The sequence below is a fragment of the Colletotrichum fructicola genome (assembly GCF_000319635.2).
Source record: "Colletotrichum fructicola Nara gc5 chromosome Unknown KSG_Nara_v1_contig10, whole genome shotgun sequence".
Classification (NCBI taxonomy): domain Eukaryota; kingdom Fungi; phylum Ascomycota; class Sordariomycetes; order Glomerellales; family Glomerellaceae; genus Colletotrichum; species Colletotrichum fructicola.
Window position 1 is genome coordinate 1929574 of NW_027094060.1, and position 13547 is coordinate 1943120.

The window sequence follows — 13547 nt, forward strand, 5'->3', positions numbered from 1 at the left end:
GCTGACCTGTTCTGATTGTGAGTGATTGTCAACCCTGTTCGTTCAATGTACTCAGAACTCGCAACAATTTCTCATCCTCCTTGCTCCTGACTCCAGTGCGCCTTATGATGCTTCAGCCAACGTATGAAGGACTTGCTCGAACCCTCGAAGACGTCACAATCCTCTTTGAGGCCTGCAATAAGGGGCTGTTGACTCCGCTACTAAAGAGGCCGGTGAAAAGTGACTATGAGTTGATTCGTCCTGGTCACGTTTTCGTATGGGACCCAAACCAAGTAGGGATACAAAGATGGCGCGATGGCATGAGATGGGGACCGGGCAGAGATGATGGAGTCTTCACAACCTATCAGCAGCGTGTCAATGACAACAGACAGCCGCTGGCATCAGGAAGCGAAACTCTTGAACATGGCGGAACCGAGGGAGCTTCCAGGCCAGGCATGCTCACCAGGCAAGCCTGCTACATGAAAATGCCCGATGGCAGTCGCATGCGTCTCGTTCAATACTACGACGCCCGGTTCTGGGCATCAAATCCTAGGCCGCCCAGCGAGGACGAAGAACTCACCAACCTCAGGCAGAAGACAAGTCTGTTCAACATTTCGACAATGGAAGTTCACAAGTCTCAGCGTAATTTCCATCACTTCCCATATTCCAGTCACGCATCTCCCGGAACGACTTCGTCTATCCTCTCGGACAAGCAGCTACTTTCAACAACCACCAATATCTCAGTTACCCACGCTCCGGTTGTGCCGCTGTTCTCCGAGAATCAGCCTAAGGTCATCACAGAAATCCCCATCGACCCCCTTTTGATGGCGGATACCGCCTCACAGTGTTTTTCGATAACACGAGACGCAGAGACGGACCCTATCTTACCAAATGAGGAAGACGGTGTATTGGAGTATCTCGCACCTGAAGCGAACTTTGGTGAGCTTACGACCCGCGGTGAAGAATTCAGAGGGTCATCTCTTCACTTTGTAGACTGCTCGAGCGCCAGTCAGCCAGGCGTCATACAAGACTAAATCGATTATCATAGAAAGGACAATCCGAGGCTGCGGACAACATGGATCTGCCTCCTTCCGTTCGGCTGGAGCAGCCTATTTGCGACCCACGATAGTGACACGCAATGCTACTGCCTTTGCTATGAGCGTCCTGTGCACCAAGCTCATCCGCAAATCAATGGATTGGAGTTGAACGATGTGAAGAACTTGAAGCTACTTCTTCAGCACCTTGAAGTTGAGCACAAGTTGGGGAAATGCGAAAGTATGCGCATGAAAGAGTTCCGCAATTGGTGCAGTTTCTGGAAGCATCTGAAGAACTTTCATGCCTTCTCACAGAGACGATTCAGGGCCCCACGTGCTTTGCAGGTTGCATTCTCAAAAAGCAAGAGCGAACGTGCCTCGAGGTAAGCTGATTTAAAACTTTTCGGATTGATCGAACCATAAGCAAGTGGACCTGACCGTTCATCCTAGACAATGATCCTCCGCATAGGCTGCCTGAAGCCGACACACGAATAGCTGCGCAAGTACCAGAGTCTTGCCGTGAACTGGGAAGGACTCTCGGTGAACAGCGAAGAGATATGCTGAAGGACCCTCAAAATTCAGGCTTATTCTGCGGTCTCCAAAGGGGAACAGCTGGTGATCTAGGGAGTCAAAGCCGAAAGGCTTTCGGCCATGGGCAATTGGTTGTCTCTTCAGATGCTCGTTGGTAGATGTGCCACACGATTCACGCTTGTAGATCAATAGTCATGGCTATTATAAGGACAATGAACGGGCTGTAGTGTTTTGAAATCAATATCTTTGGATGCTCGCACTCGTAAGATGTACCATGAAACTTCACAGTATGATTACGGGCTATTGAAAGACGAGGTGTCATGATTATTTGCTGACGCGATTCTCTCAAGCCATATGTCTCAGCTGCCTGTCTAGCGCCAATGCTTCATCGACGAAGCGTTTGGCCTTTGCTAGTCTACCGGGGTTGACCCATCTCAGCGAACTTCCGGCGATGGGTGTTGAGCAACGGAGCCCTTTGAATGCTTCCCCAATGTTTCCATTGTTTCACGATAAAAAGAAGTCGGTGCTATTCGGTACTGCCGCGCGCCCAAGACTCCTCAAAGATAGAAGACACCAATCGTTTACGCGGTGAAGCTGCCAGGATGTCTCCATTGCTTCTGGTCACGCGGTGAGGGGTACACTATGGTACCAATTGACAAACAAATGCTCCTTTGCGTGGTCCGAAACCCCGATCTTGTTGATAAACTACACACGACACGTCCGTAATCCTTTCCGCACATCCAAGATGAGATGTTGGGCAAGGAGCGCTTGATACACTCGGCCTCATTTACTGCCCCGACCTCTTGCTGGTTTACGGTCAAGCCGCTTCACCACTGCTCCAAGAAGGACTTTGAGAATGTGGTCTGCAGTAAGCTTGCCAGGCTGTCCTTCGTTCCATGTAACGGTGTCGACAATGTCGCGAAGGTCTTGACCAAGACTATCATCCAGCTCACGGAGGGCTTCTCTGGCTCCGCAATCATTGCCGACCTGGAAGAATTGTATACCAAGCTGGTGCATAGGGGCACCGAGCTTGTCAAGCTTCTTGGCCGCAGTGATAATAGGGGCCTCTACATCATCGTTAGCGGCCCCATCAGTGATGACGATGATGTTCAAAGCTTTGACGGTGTCTATATCGTCTTTTTTCTGTTCTAGCAACTCGAGGTGAGGCTTGAGGATGTGATGCAGGCGTTGGCCGGTAAATGTGGCGCCTCTGGGACCAACTGTGCTAAAAGTCTTCCCAACATTTTCGCTCATCTTGATGTTGCGGAAGCCTCCAGAGGCCTTTCCTTGGTCGGCGTTTCCTTCGTCTTTTGTTTGGTAATTCAGAAAGTAGAGATCGATGCCGTCGGCGTCATGAGCAACGCATTTCGGGACGATTGCTTTGAGGGCGAGCCGCACCTCATGCCACGAAGCACCTTTCATCGAGCTTGAGTCATCGATAAGAAAGATGGTGTCAAAGAATGACAAAAACGCATAAGGATCCTCGGGGGTCGAGGCAACCAAGCCTTGGTGCTTCGAGGATGACGAAGACTCAGGTTGGAAGTCACGATAGTTGTAGGCAGGCGGAGGGTCTTCAACGCCTGTTCAGCCATGAGTATTGAAGCTTATACTTGAAAATATGACGTAAACTCACCTTCGCTAGCGTTTGCAACATCCCCAGGCTTGTCATTCTCGCCGTCGCTGCGTTGTCCGTTGTTGCCACCATCTGAAGGGTATATGAGCTTACGGAACAGTTTCGATACGAACTTCATGCTGTCAATATGATGCAGCGGTGCTCTGAAAGCTTTTGGAATGAATGGTGGCTGGCGCTCAAGGCTTTATAAGCCGATGAAGTTGGTGACAAGGAAGCCTGCATCGACCTCACAGTTGATGGGGCGCAGATGGTGTTCGCCAGACAGCAGGGCAAGAGGGCACCTCTGGAGGCTGCACTGCCACCAGATATACCGACGAGGCAACGCAAGGTGCGAAGCCCGATTGAGCCATGTGGCAAGGCACTTTGTGCAGGGGCCCATGATACTGGCAAGGTGCACCGGGTAGATGATCCAAACTGCCCCCACAATCTACTCGTCTGGAGTAGTAGCTAGAAGCTATCGTTGGTGCAAGCCGTGGCAAGCGCCCGACCAAGCATCGGGCGCATAAATTTTCAGGCTGGACGCGCTGCTGCCTGTAAAGTGCCCCATGCAAACACTGCTGAGAAGGTTCTGCTAAGTCGGGCGGGACCCCGCACTGTATCCTTACAGGAGCGAGATAACACCGATACGACCCTCAACGTGAGTGTCAAAAGAGCAGATGGCTGTCCTTATTTCCCAGCGACTCCAGCTCTGACAACCCGCCAGCCCAGTTGACTCCGCAACGACTCCCTTGCTAAGCGATATCGTCTAATCGAGCCAGGCATGCCGCGACCAGACGACAGATTTTGATCGTCGTTCGTCAGACAACGCATGAACCAGGCCCGTGGCGGCCGGAGACGGCTGATCCGTGGAGCAGATGGACAGTCGTGGCGCGAGGTGGATACCACCCAAACCGTAAGGGGCCAGGGCGTTGACGATTCATGGACAGCTGCAAACACACCCCCTTCCGACCATGTTGGACATGAGCGCTGCCCACCCTGGTACCCTGGTCGAGGAGCTGCGAGGGCGAGCAGTACATTACATCCCGCCACGAGATCATTCAGGTACTTGGGAATCGCTCCTTGTTGGGCCTACCCATGCTCAGGTCTCCACCACGCTTCTCGTCGGACCCACGCGCAGGGCCATGAACCGGTGACACTCTGAACCAACGCCATCTCTGAGCGGTCGTCTCGTCTAGAACCTCACGCTCTTCAACGCAGTGATCAACCATCTGTACCAATATGCTGGTGAGATGCGACGGCCCACTGTGACGAATCCTGAGTCCACAGGTGCTGCGGTCCAGCCAGACAGGTATGTGCGTGAAGTCACCGCGGTGCATCGCTTGATGCTTTTGCCAAGCGGACGCCGCATACTAAGCTCCGTCTCAAGTCGATCATGCAGCTGGGGAGTTGTGGTGCGCTTGCGAGCAACCGTGGCTGGGAACCATTCTCATGAGCGAAGTTGCAGCACAAGGACCTCCGTTAGTCGTACGTATTTTCTAGGGCCCCCACCTCCACCTGGGAGTATCCCAAAAGAATGGACAGAGTAAAAAAGAAAAACGCCGCACAATGACCAATCCTTCTTGATAGGCAGTCATTTGCAGAGAACACGAGCTGAACTTCCATTGCCCCTTGGTTCTCAATCCTAACTTGGCACACCGACGTTTCCCAACACTTCTCCCATCGCGACTCTTCACGTCCATCATGACAGCGCCCAAGCCAGCGCCCAAGCCAGCACCTGTGGAACTGCTCACGGAAAAGGTCGAAAAGCCTCGGACCGACGAGAGAACCTACCGTGTCATTCTCTTGCCCAACAAGCTTGAGGCCCTGTTGGTCCACGATCCAAAGACCGACAAGGCCAGCGCCGCCCTCGACGTCAATGTCGGAAACTTCAGCGACGAAGAGGATATGCCCGGGGTGGCCCATGCCGTGGAACATGTACGACTTTCCATATGCACAAAGAAACCGCTTCTCTTGGCTAACAATCGTTTGCGCAGCTTCTATTCATGGGCACCAAGAAGTTCCCTGTAGAGAACGAATACTCGCAGTACCTCGCCTTACACTCTGGAGACTCAAACGCGTACACGGGAGCAACCTCCACCAACTACCACTTTGATGTTTCTGCAAAGCCTGCCAACGACATGGAACCCTCTGCCTCGAACCCTTCCCCCTTGAAGGGTGCACTCGACCGCTTCGCCCAGTTCTTCATCGAGCCTCTCTTCCTCGAATCGACCCTGAACCGAGAGTTGCACGCCGTCGACGCAGAGCAGAAGAAGAACTTGCAGAGCGACGAATGGCGACTCTATCAGCTTGAGAAGAGCCTGTCCAACCCCAAGCACCCCTTCTGCCACTTTGCGACCGGTAACCTCGAAGTTCTCAAGACCCAACCAGAGGCCAAGGGCGTCAATGTTCGGGCCAAGTTTATGGAGTTCCACGAGAAGCACTACTCGGCGAACAGGATGAAGTTGGTGGTTCTGGGACGGGAGCCTTTGGACGTTTTGGAGGACTGGGTCGTAGAATTATTTGCTGGAGTCCCCAACAAGAACCTGATGCCGAACCGCTGGGAGGCTGAGGTACCCTTCCGCGAGAGCGACCTCGGTATCCAGGTGTTCGCCAAGCCGGTCATGGACTTGCGCGAACTGCAACTCCTTTTCCCGTTTCTCGACGAGGAGAAAATGTTCGAGTCGCAGCCCAGCCGATACATCAAACACCTGGTCGGCCACGAGGGTCCTGGAAGTATCATGGCCTGTCTCAAGGAGAAGGGTTGGGCCACCAAGTTGGACACCTTCGAATCCTTAGTCTGCGCGGGCACCCCTGGCACCTTTGACTGCCATATTAGCCTGACCGAGGAGGTGAGCTCAGAGTCCATGAATCGTAGGGTAGTCTCGCATACCGACGCAAACCACAGGGTCTCAAGAACTACAAGGAGATCGTCAAGATATTCTTCCAATACGTCTCTCTTCTCCGGGAGTCACCGCCCCAAGAGTGGATCTTTGATGAACAGAAGGGCATGGCCGATTTTGACTTCAAGTTTAAACAAAAGACGCTAGCAAGCCGCTTCACTAGCGAGACTAGTGCCGTCATGCAGAAGCCTCTGCCGCGCGAGTGGCTTCTCAGTGGATACAGCCGGCTGCGCAAGTTCGACTCTCAACTGATTGATAAGGGACTGGCTTGCTTGAGGCCTGATAACTTCCGTTTGACCATCGTGTCGCGGAAGTTCCCTGGCGACTGGGATCAGAAGGAGAAGTGGTACGGCACCGAGTATCGCCACGAGAAGATCCCCGACGACTTCATGGCGGAGATCAAGGAGGCTGCCTCGAGTTCCGCCTCCGACCGGCTTGCAGAGCTTCACCTCCCCCACAAGAACAACTTCATTCCCACCAAGCTCAAGGTCGAGAAGAAGGAGGTCAAAGAGCCGGCAGTAGCGCCGCGTGTCATCCGAAACAGCAGTATCGCTCGGACGTGGTTCAAAAAAGATGACACATTCGGGGTGCCCAAGGCGAACCTTGTCATCAGCTGCCGGAACCCCAACATCTACTCGACTGCTGAGAATGCTGTCAAGGCTAGGCTGTTTACCGACCTCGTTAGGGATGCGTTGGAAGCCTACTCGTATGATGCGGAGCTTGCCGGTCTGCAGTACAGTGTCACACTCGATGCCCGCGGCTTGTTACTGGACCTCAGTGGATACAACGACAAGCTGGCGGTTCTCTTGGAGCAGGTTCTCATCGCCATGCGCGACCTCGAGATTAAGGATCAGAGGTTCGACATCATCAAAAAGGACCTGAGCCGAGAATACAATGACTGGGAACTTCAGCAGCCCTACCACCAGGTTTCAAACTACACGGCTTGGCTCAACTCTGAGCGTGACTACGTTGTTGAGGAGTCTTTGGCTGAGCTACCCAACATCACTGCCGAGGACGTCCGCCAGTTCAAGAAGCAGATTCTTTCACAAGTGCACATTGAAAGCTATGTGCACGGCAACTTGTACAAAGAGGACGCCCTCAAGTTGGCTGATATGATTGAGACAATCCTGAAGCCCCATGAATTGCCACGCCCTCAGTGGCCCGTCATTCGATCTCTTATTCTACCCGCCGGATCAAACTACGTCTACAAGAAGATGCTGAAGGATCCAGCAAACGTCAACCACTGCATCGAGATGTGGCTATACGTTGGTGACAAGAGCGACCGCATGACGCGGGCAAAGACAATGCTTCTCGACCAGATGACCAAGGAGCCGGCATTCGACCAACTCCGAACCAAGGAGAAGCTGGGCTATGTCGTCTTGAGTGGAGTTCAAAGCTTCTCAACCACCTACGGCTTGTGCTTCACCATCCAGAGTAAGGAGAGACCCGAATATCTCAGGGGGAGAATCGAAGAATTCCTGAACTCGTTCACGAAAACCCTAGAATCCATGCCCGAGGCCACGTTCAAGGACCACAAGCAAAGTTTAATTGCGGAGCGCCTATAAAAGCCCTTGAACCTGACACAGGAGAGTGACTGGCACTGCCAACGGATCTGGAGTGAATCCTACGACTTTAACTGGTGTGAGTTTACGTATTTGTCTGAACTTAGATAAGGTACTAATCTATCAGCAGCTGCTGAAGATGCCGCGATCGTCAAAACAATTACCAAAGAGGAGATGATTGAGTTTTACGACCGCCATATGAAGCCAGGCTCTCAAGAAGGAGCAAAGCTCTCGGTCCACCTTTACGCTCAGACGGACGAGTCCATCAGACATGCCGAGACGGCTGAGACTCCGGAAGCCAGCAGCAAGCTAATTCCTATCACAAATGTCCATGACTTTCGGAATGGTCTGAATTCCATGATTCAAACTCCTGTGGGGTTCCTGGAAGAGTTCATGGAGTGAAGAAGCCTGGTGTACACAACTTCCATAAAAGAGCAACAATCATTGAGTAGTATGATACAGCAATCATCATGTCATTCTCAGGCATTTATTCGTTCCATACAGCTTGAGAGTCCTTCCGCAAACGTGAACGATGAACTTTTACCATGTCCAGTCTCAAGCTTATGAATACGGCCGAGAACGTTTCTTTGTGATGTCGCTACCCATGATTGAACGAAACCAATACCTGAAAGTCAATTAAGTATTCCCTGATCTCGTCTTTATCTTCGCGGTGACCACTGCTTATGCCACGGTTACTGAGGCTTCTTCTCTGTCACCTCGCTTGTGGCGCTTTTGACACCGCTTTTCGAATGTCGAGGCCTTTGTCGATGCCCGCCCCCTTACGTATATCTCTATTCTGGCGGTGTACTGGTCGGCAGGAGATCCAATGAAGAATCTGGCTTCTGATCGCCTCCAACGTGGTCGAACACATGGAGAACTCTTTGCAGGAAGTCTTCCATGACGCTACTTCGGATGCCTTTTGGCTGTTTCATGGCAGGCTCACAGATCTTACAGAATCTATCTATGTCTTCCTCCAGTTGCGAGATAATTTTCTTGTCTTGAGTCTTAACCTCGGAGGCCTGATTGTCGGAATTATCTTTGCTGGGACGCCCATTCAAATACTCTTGCATAAGAGCGATATATGCTTCTGCCGCTTCTCGAAGGTTGCCCTGCATGAGGGGCATGTCTGGGATCTGCATCATCTTAGTCTGGGACATTTGAACAGATCAGAGGAGGGCTTGCGACGAGGAACGTACATCGTCGTCAGTAGATGTACCAGGCTCCATGGGCATTGAAGTATAGATCTGTGTCGTAAATGTGGCATGAGTTGAAAAGGCTTGTGAAGCTGGGACTCGGAGGAAGTTATCTTCTTATACGTACATACTTAGCATCTAAGCCACAGCGTGCACTGGTCGCCTTGCAGACAATGTGTCCTGGGTAACCAGCCACGTTAGTGCTGGAAATCATTGACGCAAGTGCAGGAACTCCGACCCATCTGCATCTTGCTTTGTTTGCAGGTTCTTCAAGACCTGCGGAGTGTGTGACGCATCCTATTGATTATTAGGTGGTCGAAGAATGGCAGGAAGCTGAATATCCTGCTTCTTGTCTAGACCACACAGCACAGTTGATTGTGCAATGCCACAGACGGCGCACGCCTGAAACGAGACTCTTCTTCGCCGCAAATCTCACCTGCGAGCTCGCTTTTGTTGTGACGTCCGCGATCACCAGGACCACTCACCGTCCTTCCTTCTCCAACCCTTGACACTTGTGCTTTCTAGCAGTGGTCTGTGGTCGGCATGGTCTTTCAGAAGCTCTCTCCGCGCGGCGTTGATGTCGCCTCGGGACAATGGCGCTCAGTTCCTCGTCACCAGCTACACGCTGCTGGTATGCCACGGACTCTTTGTCCTGGCACCCCTCGCTGCTCTTTTCGAGGACGTCGTATCCTCGTATCTGGTACGTCTCCCTCAACAAGAGAAGCCTTTGCTGAGTTTGTGTTGTGAAGGCTGTCTTTTGGCTCACCCTGCCGGCAAACGCCTTCCTCGCATGCTGCCGAGTCTATGGTGTGTTTTGGCAAAGCAGCAGGGCTCGAGTCTATATAGAAGAACATGGTGCAGTTTTCAATAAGCAGCTAAGCAGAGAAGCTGGATCCGGATGTTGTGATGATTTTGCGGAACCTGAAAAGGGTGCGGTCTAGCGGAAGACATGATGGAGCAAGCACGTCGTAGACTGCACAAGATTCTCGGGTCTGGTGGTTGCGAATATAGCGCCACATGCTTCACGGCACAGGTGCGACTTTTGCTTCTTGTATGTACAACAAATATTACTATATTTTCTTATCGTATCATCATGAATCCATCCCTGCGTCGAACTGATCCAGAGCTCATTGCGCACCTGCGCAAGATCTCCGCAGTCCCGAGCGACCTCGCATGAGTCAAATAATCCTCATCCAAAATATCACCAGCCCTTCATGTGAAACGTGCTAGGATCGGCCATGCATTCGGAGAAGCAGCGGATAAGTACAGAAACGTCTTCTTTCTTGTTGATGTAGGCCTCGGGGTACTGATTCAGGTTGGCGACTTCGTGGGAGTAATGGCGGCGCTTGAGAACTGCATTGGCGGTAGAGGACTTTTGTTGACGCTCCAAGAGCAGGTTCCGTCGGAGAGACTCGGGAAGCTCAGTCGCGAGCATGTTGCGTCGGTTGGTTCGTGGGGTGAGGACGGTCTGTAGGTGGCTGTGACTGGCAGTCACAGTGATAGGCTGAGGAGCGGACCGGGGCACCTCCGTGGTGGGCTTCAAAGACGACGAGCGGTTGCCACGCTTCATCATCAAAGGAGCATCGTCGGAGTCGTTGGGAGAGACAGCCAAGGTAGGCGGGGCTGGGTGACTGGTGCGAGTCCAAGGTAGTGCCGGCGTAGACTGATGGCGGTGGTTGCCAGCCCGGTCGCGGTCGCTCCGCTGGTCGATCATAAGGGTAAGGAGAGAGCGGCGCGAGGTCAGGTTGACCTGTGAGTCGACACGCTGGAAGAACGTCTTCTCGTCAATGCTGGACTTGTTGCTGTCTTCGATCGAGTCTTCCCAGTCGGAAGAGTCATCCTCGTCGTCAATGGCGCTCTCGTCGACATAGTCGGTGTCCGATTCGTCAGGGGAAGTGTCGTTAGTGGCGTCCCTTGGGATTTCTGACGCAGCGCGAGAAGCTGAGGCTTGCGAGGAAGAGAAGCTGCCGTCGGTAGGGTTGTGGGATTTGTTCCCGGGATGCGGAGCGTCTGGGGAGTTCTCCTGTCCTGGAGAGGAAACAGGAGTGACAGATGTAGGATGGTTATTCGACAGTGATTCAAGCGCCGTGGCAGGCATCTTCTTCGGGGGCATGTGAGGTGTGGTGGTCTCTTGACTGGAGTGGAAGAAATCCTCCTTCCCATAGCTAGTGGAATTCTCTGTTCGAACGAGAGGCCGTGTCTGGCTAGGACCATCGTTCAATTGAATACCGGGGGTTTCGTCTTCACTATTCGATTCGACACTTCTGGAAAGATGCGGTGGTTCTTGGAGGAGTTAGCTACTGATCTGGATGATCTCCATGAACTGGATTTCTTACGCATCAGCATGTTGTAAACGTTATGAGGATTCACCTTCTCAATTTCGTCAAAGGCATCGGGGTTCACGTTTGAGTGAATATCGAGAGGACAAGACATAGTGAAGGGCGAGTGTTTGCGATAGCTCAAAGAGTGGCAAGCTGGCGAAGGACGCATCTACATCAACATCATGCCTCATGACGCCGATCGGGGCCAGTCGCATTGAAGTATGTGGATGTGCCACCACCAGAGACACCGGCGGTGACATGTCAGATACCCTTGCTCGCGAAAATAAACGCCGTACGCAGCTGCTGTCGAGAACAGAAAGACGCGTCTCGTGGTGCGTGTGAGGGAATTAGCAATGGTAACGCTGTTGCCCGCCGGCACGCTCCTTGTCACAGCACGACTGTCTTGCGCTAGCTTGCGCGGGAGTGTGGAGACGGCGGACAGAGTGGAGGGTGGTGCTCACCAGCTGTGCGGGGCTGTCCTCATTTCCCGACCGGAAGCCGATGACCAGTTTGCGGAGAGCCCTCGCGCTATCGACGGGGAGGATTCAGCCGATGGACAGATTCGACTGTCGTGGGGGTCGCATTTGGATGGCGTTGCTTTGTGCGGTGTCTGGACCTTTGTGATCGTCGCAAGTTGTGCCCTCGGCTTTGGCGCTGGTCCGCTTGTCAGAGCTCGAGTATGTCAGCTCCCGGGACCTCCATCAGCGTTGTCTGTCTCACCTTCCCTGCTTCCAACTCGTATCCGCAGTGGATGTCGTCGACTCGCAGAACTCTGCTCTGCTCTGGTTGTCCGCAGAAGGCAGTGTCAAGCAGATCAGACGCAACACCTGGGCACGGCGTGCTTTAGTGTCTCTTCGACTCGCAAGGCGTCCACGACGGTTCGCCATTCAACATCAGGCTGCGAGGCACCACGGTAGGCAGACAGCAGTCGTGTGCGCTCACCGCCGCAGCTGCAGTCATCACCTTGGGTCGGGGCGAAGCAGGCCAGTCACGTTGGCGTTCATCGGCAAGGTCACATTCACAGTATTGCACATTCGGGATGAACAAGGTCAATTCTGGAGAGCAGAGTGCTGCAGATACATGCGCCCGTCCCCCTTCCTTCCTCTCGTCGATCAACTCCAAACCCCTGATTTTCACCCTAGCGATTATACTGTCCAGGGTCAGCAAGGTTCGCGTTCGGTCAGGCCTGTCACATACGACGACGCAATCTTCGCAACGCGCGCCATGAACGTTGACCCAGCCGGGGCAGTCCACGCCATGCTTGTATCTATTGACGCAGGGGTAGCGGTCCATGATTCTTTTCGATGCTGCGGTCGCTCGCGTGTGGTGTGATTGGCGTGGAGGGTATGAAATGTGATCGTGGTGAACTTGCGGAAGCCGGCACTCCTTCTGTCAGGACTCGCTCTCTTTATCACTCAGCTTGCACTGTGAAGTCTTGCCTAGCTGACATTAGGCGTCCTCAATAGCATATCGCTCGCCCACGAATAAGAAAGTATCTTTGACGTGTCGCTCCCTCCAACATACTCCAACAGCGGATGGCCGCATTCCGCAGCTAGCCGTGAAGTGCCCAACAGGCTGCCTGCGCCGAGCAGCAAACGTGACGGCATGTCCGCGATTGGCTCAGTCACTGGCATGAGAATACCCATGGCGGTCGGCGAATGCGAGGCTCGCGGAAGCTGCGCTGGCCGTCGCTGCGCAAGACATGAAGTCGAAAGAGGCTCCATCGATTGGCCGGGCACGGGGCTCCACCTGCATGCCAAAAGCGGGCCGCGTGTGGGACGCTAAAACGTGAGATGAGCTCCCCACGTTGTGTGCCGGAGGGGCTGCGAGCACGGGGCATGTCTGTCGCACCCCTCCATCCTAAGCCCTCCTGAGGTCGCCTAGACGCACACCATGCTGTGCGTCGTGCTTCCACACCCACCCACCATGACACTTGCTGATCAGTGCACTCCCCCATCCACTTCGTCTCCCCGGTCAGGGATCCCCATACAAGCTATATTTGTTGCCCTGCAGAAAAGCTCGAGCCCCTCGACCAAAGTCACTCGCTCCAGCTGACGGCGGCCGCTACGCCAACCGTACAGGGTCGCCCCGATTTGGGCTAGGCTCAGAATGCCCACAACCGTGCGTAGATGCTGGCTCGTTGCGCCCGCAATGCCGCTGTCGTCTTGTCATAATGGCCTATGAATTAATCTTCGGTCGATTCCATCGGATCATCCAAGGTAATGCGCTGGAAGAGGCGACACTTTTTTTTTTCTTTCTGATTATCTCTCTCTTCCGACTCTCCCAGTCTATGCCAAGTGACAGCCGGCCGTAGATTGTCTGCCGAGGTGGCCCAAAAGCGTCTGAGAATAATTATTGTTCATGTCTACGAGCACAGGTCATTCCACCCAAAGAGAACTCAATTGTGTCCTGCCG

The 13547-nt window shown here is 53.3% G+C and overlaps 3 protein-coding genes across 3 annotated transcripts; 1 reads left to right on the forward strand and 2 right to left on the reverse strand.

The window, feature by feature from the left end:
* Positions 1-2327: 2327 nt before the first annotated feature.
* On the reverse strand, positions 2328-3295 carry CGGC5_v016027 (uncharacterized protein; the record flags this gene model as incomplete). Its single annotated transcript, XM_032027302.1, has 2 exons — positions 2328-3124; positions 3178-3295. 2 exons carry the CDS (start codon positions 3293-3295, stop codon positions 2328-2330), a joined length of 915 nt encoding a protein of 304 aa, XP_031876328.1.
* Positions 3296-4857: 1562 nt separating this feature from the next.
* On the forward strand, positions 4858-7621 carry STE23 (A-factor-processing enzyme; the record flags this gene model as incomplete). Its single annotated transcript, XM_066153416.1, has 4 exons — positions 4858-5091; positions 5151-6005; positions 6062-6258; positions 6317-6332. The coding sequence occupies 4 exons, from the start codon at positions 4858-4860 to the stop codon at positions 6330-6332; spliced, it is 1302 nt and encodes a 433-aa protein (XP_066007144.1).
* Positions 7622-10012: 2391 nt separating this feature from the next.
* Positions 10013-11244, reverse strand: CGGC5_v016029 (uncharacterized protein; the record flags this gene model as incomplete). The annotated part of the gene is made up of 2 exons (XM_032027305.1): positions 10013-11094; positions 11148-11244. The coding sequence occupies 2 exons, from the start codon at positions 11242-11244 to the stop codon at positions 10013-10015; spliced, it is 1179 nt and encodes a 392-aa protein (XP_031876297.1).
* Between the last annotated feature and the right edge of the window lie 2303 nt (positions 11245-13547).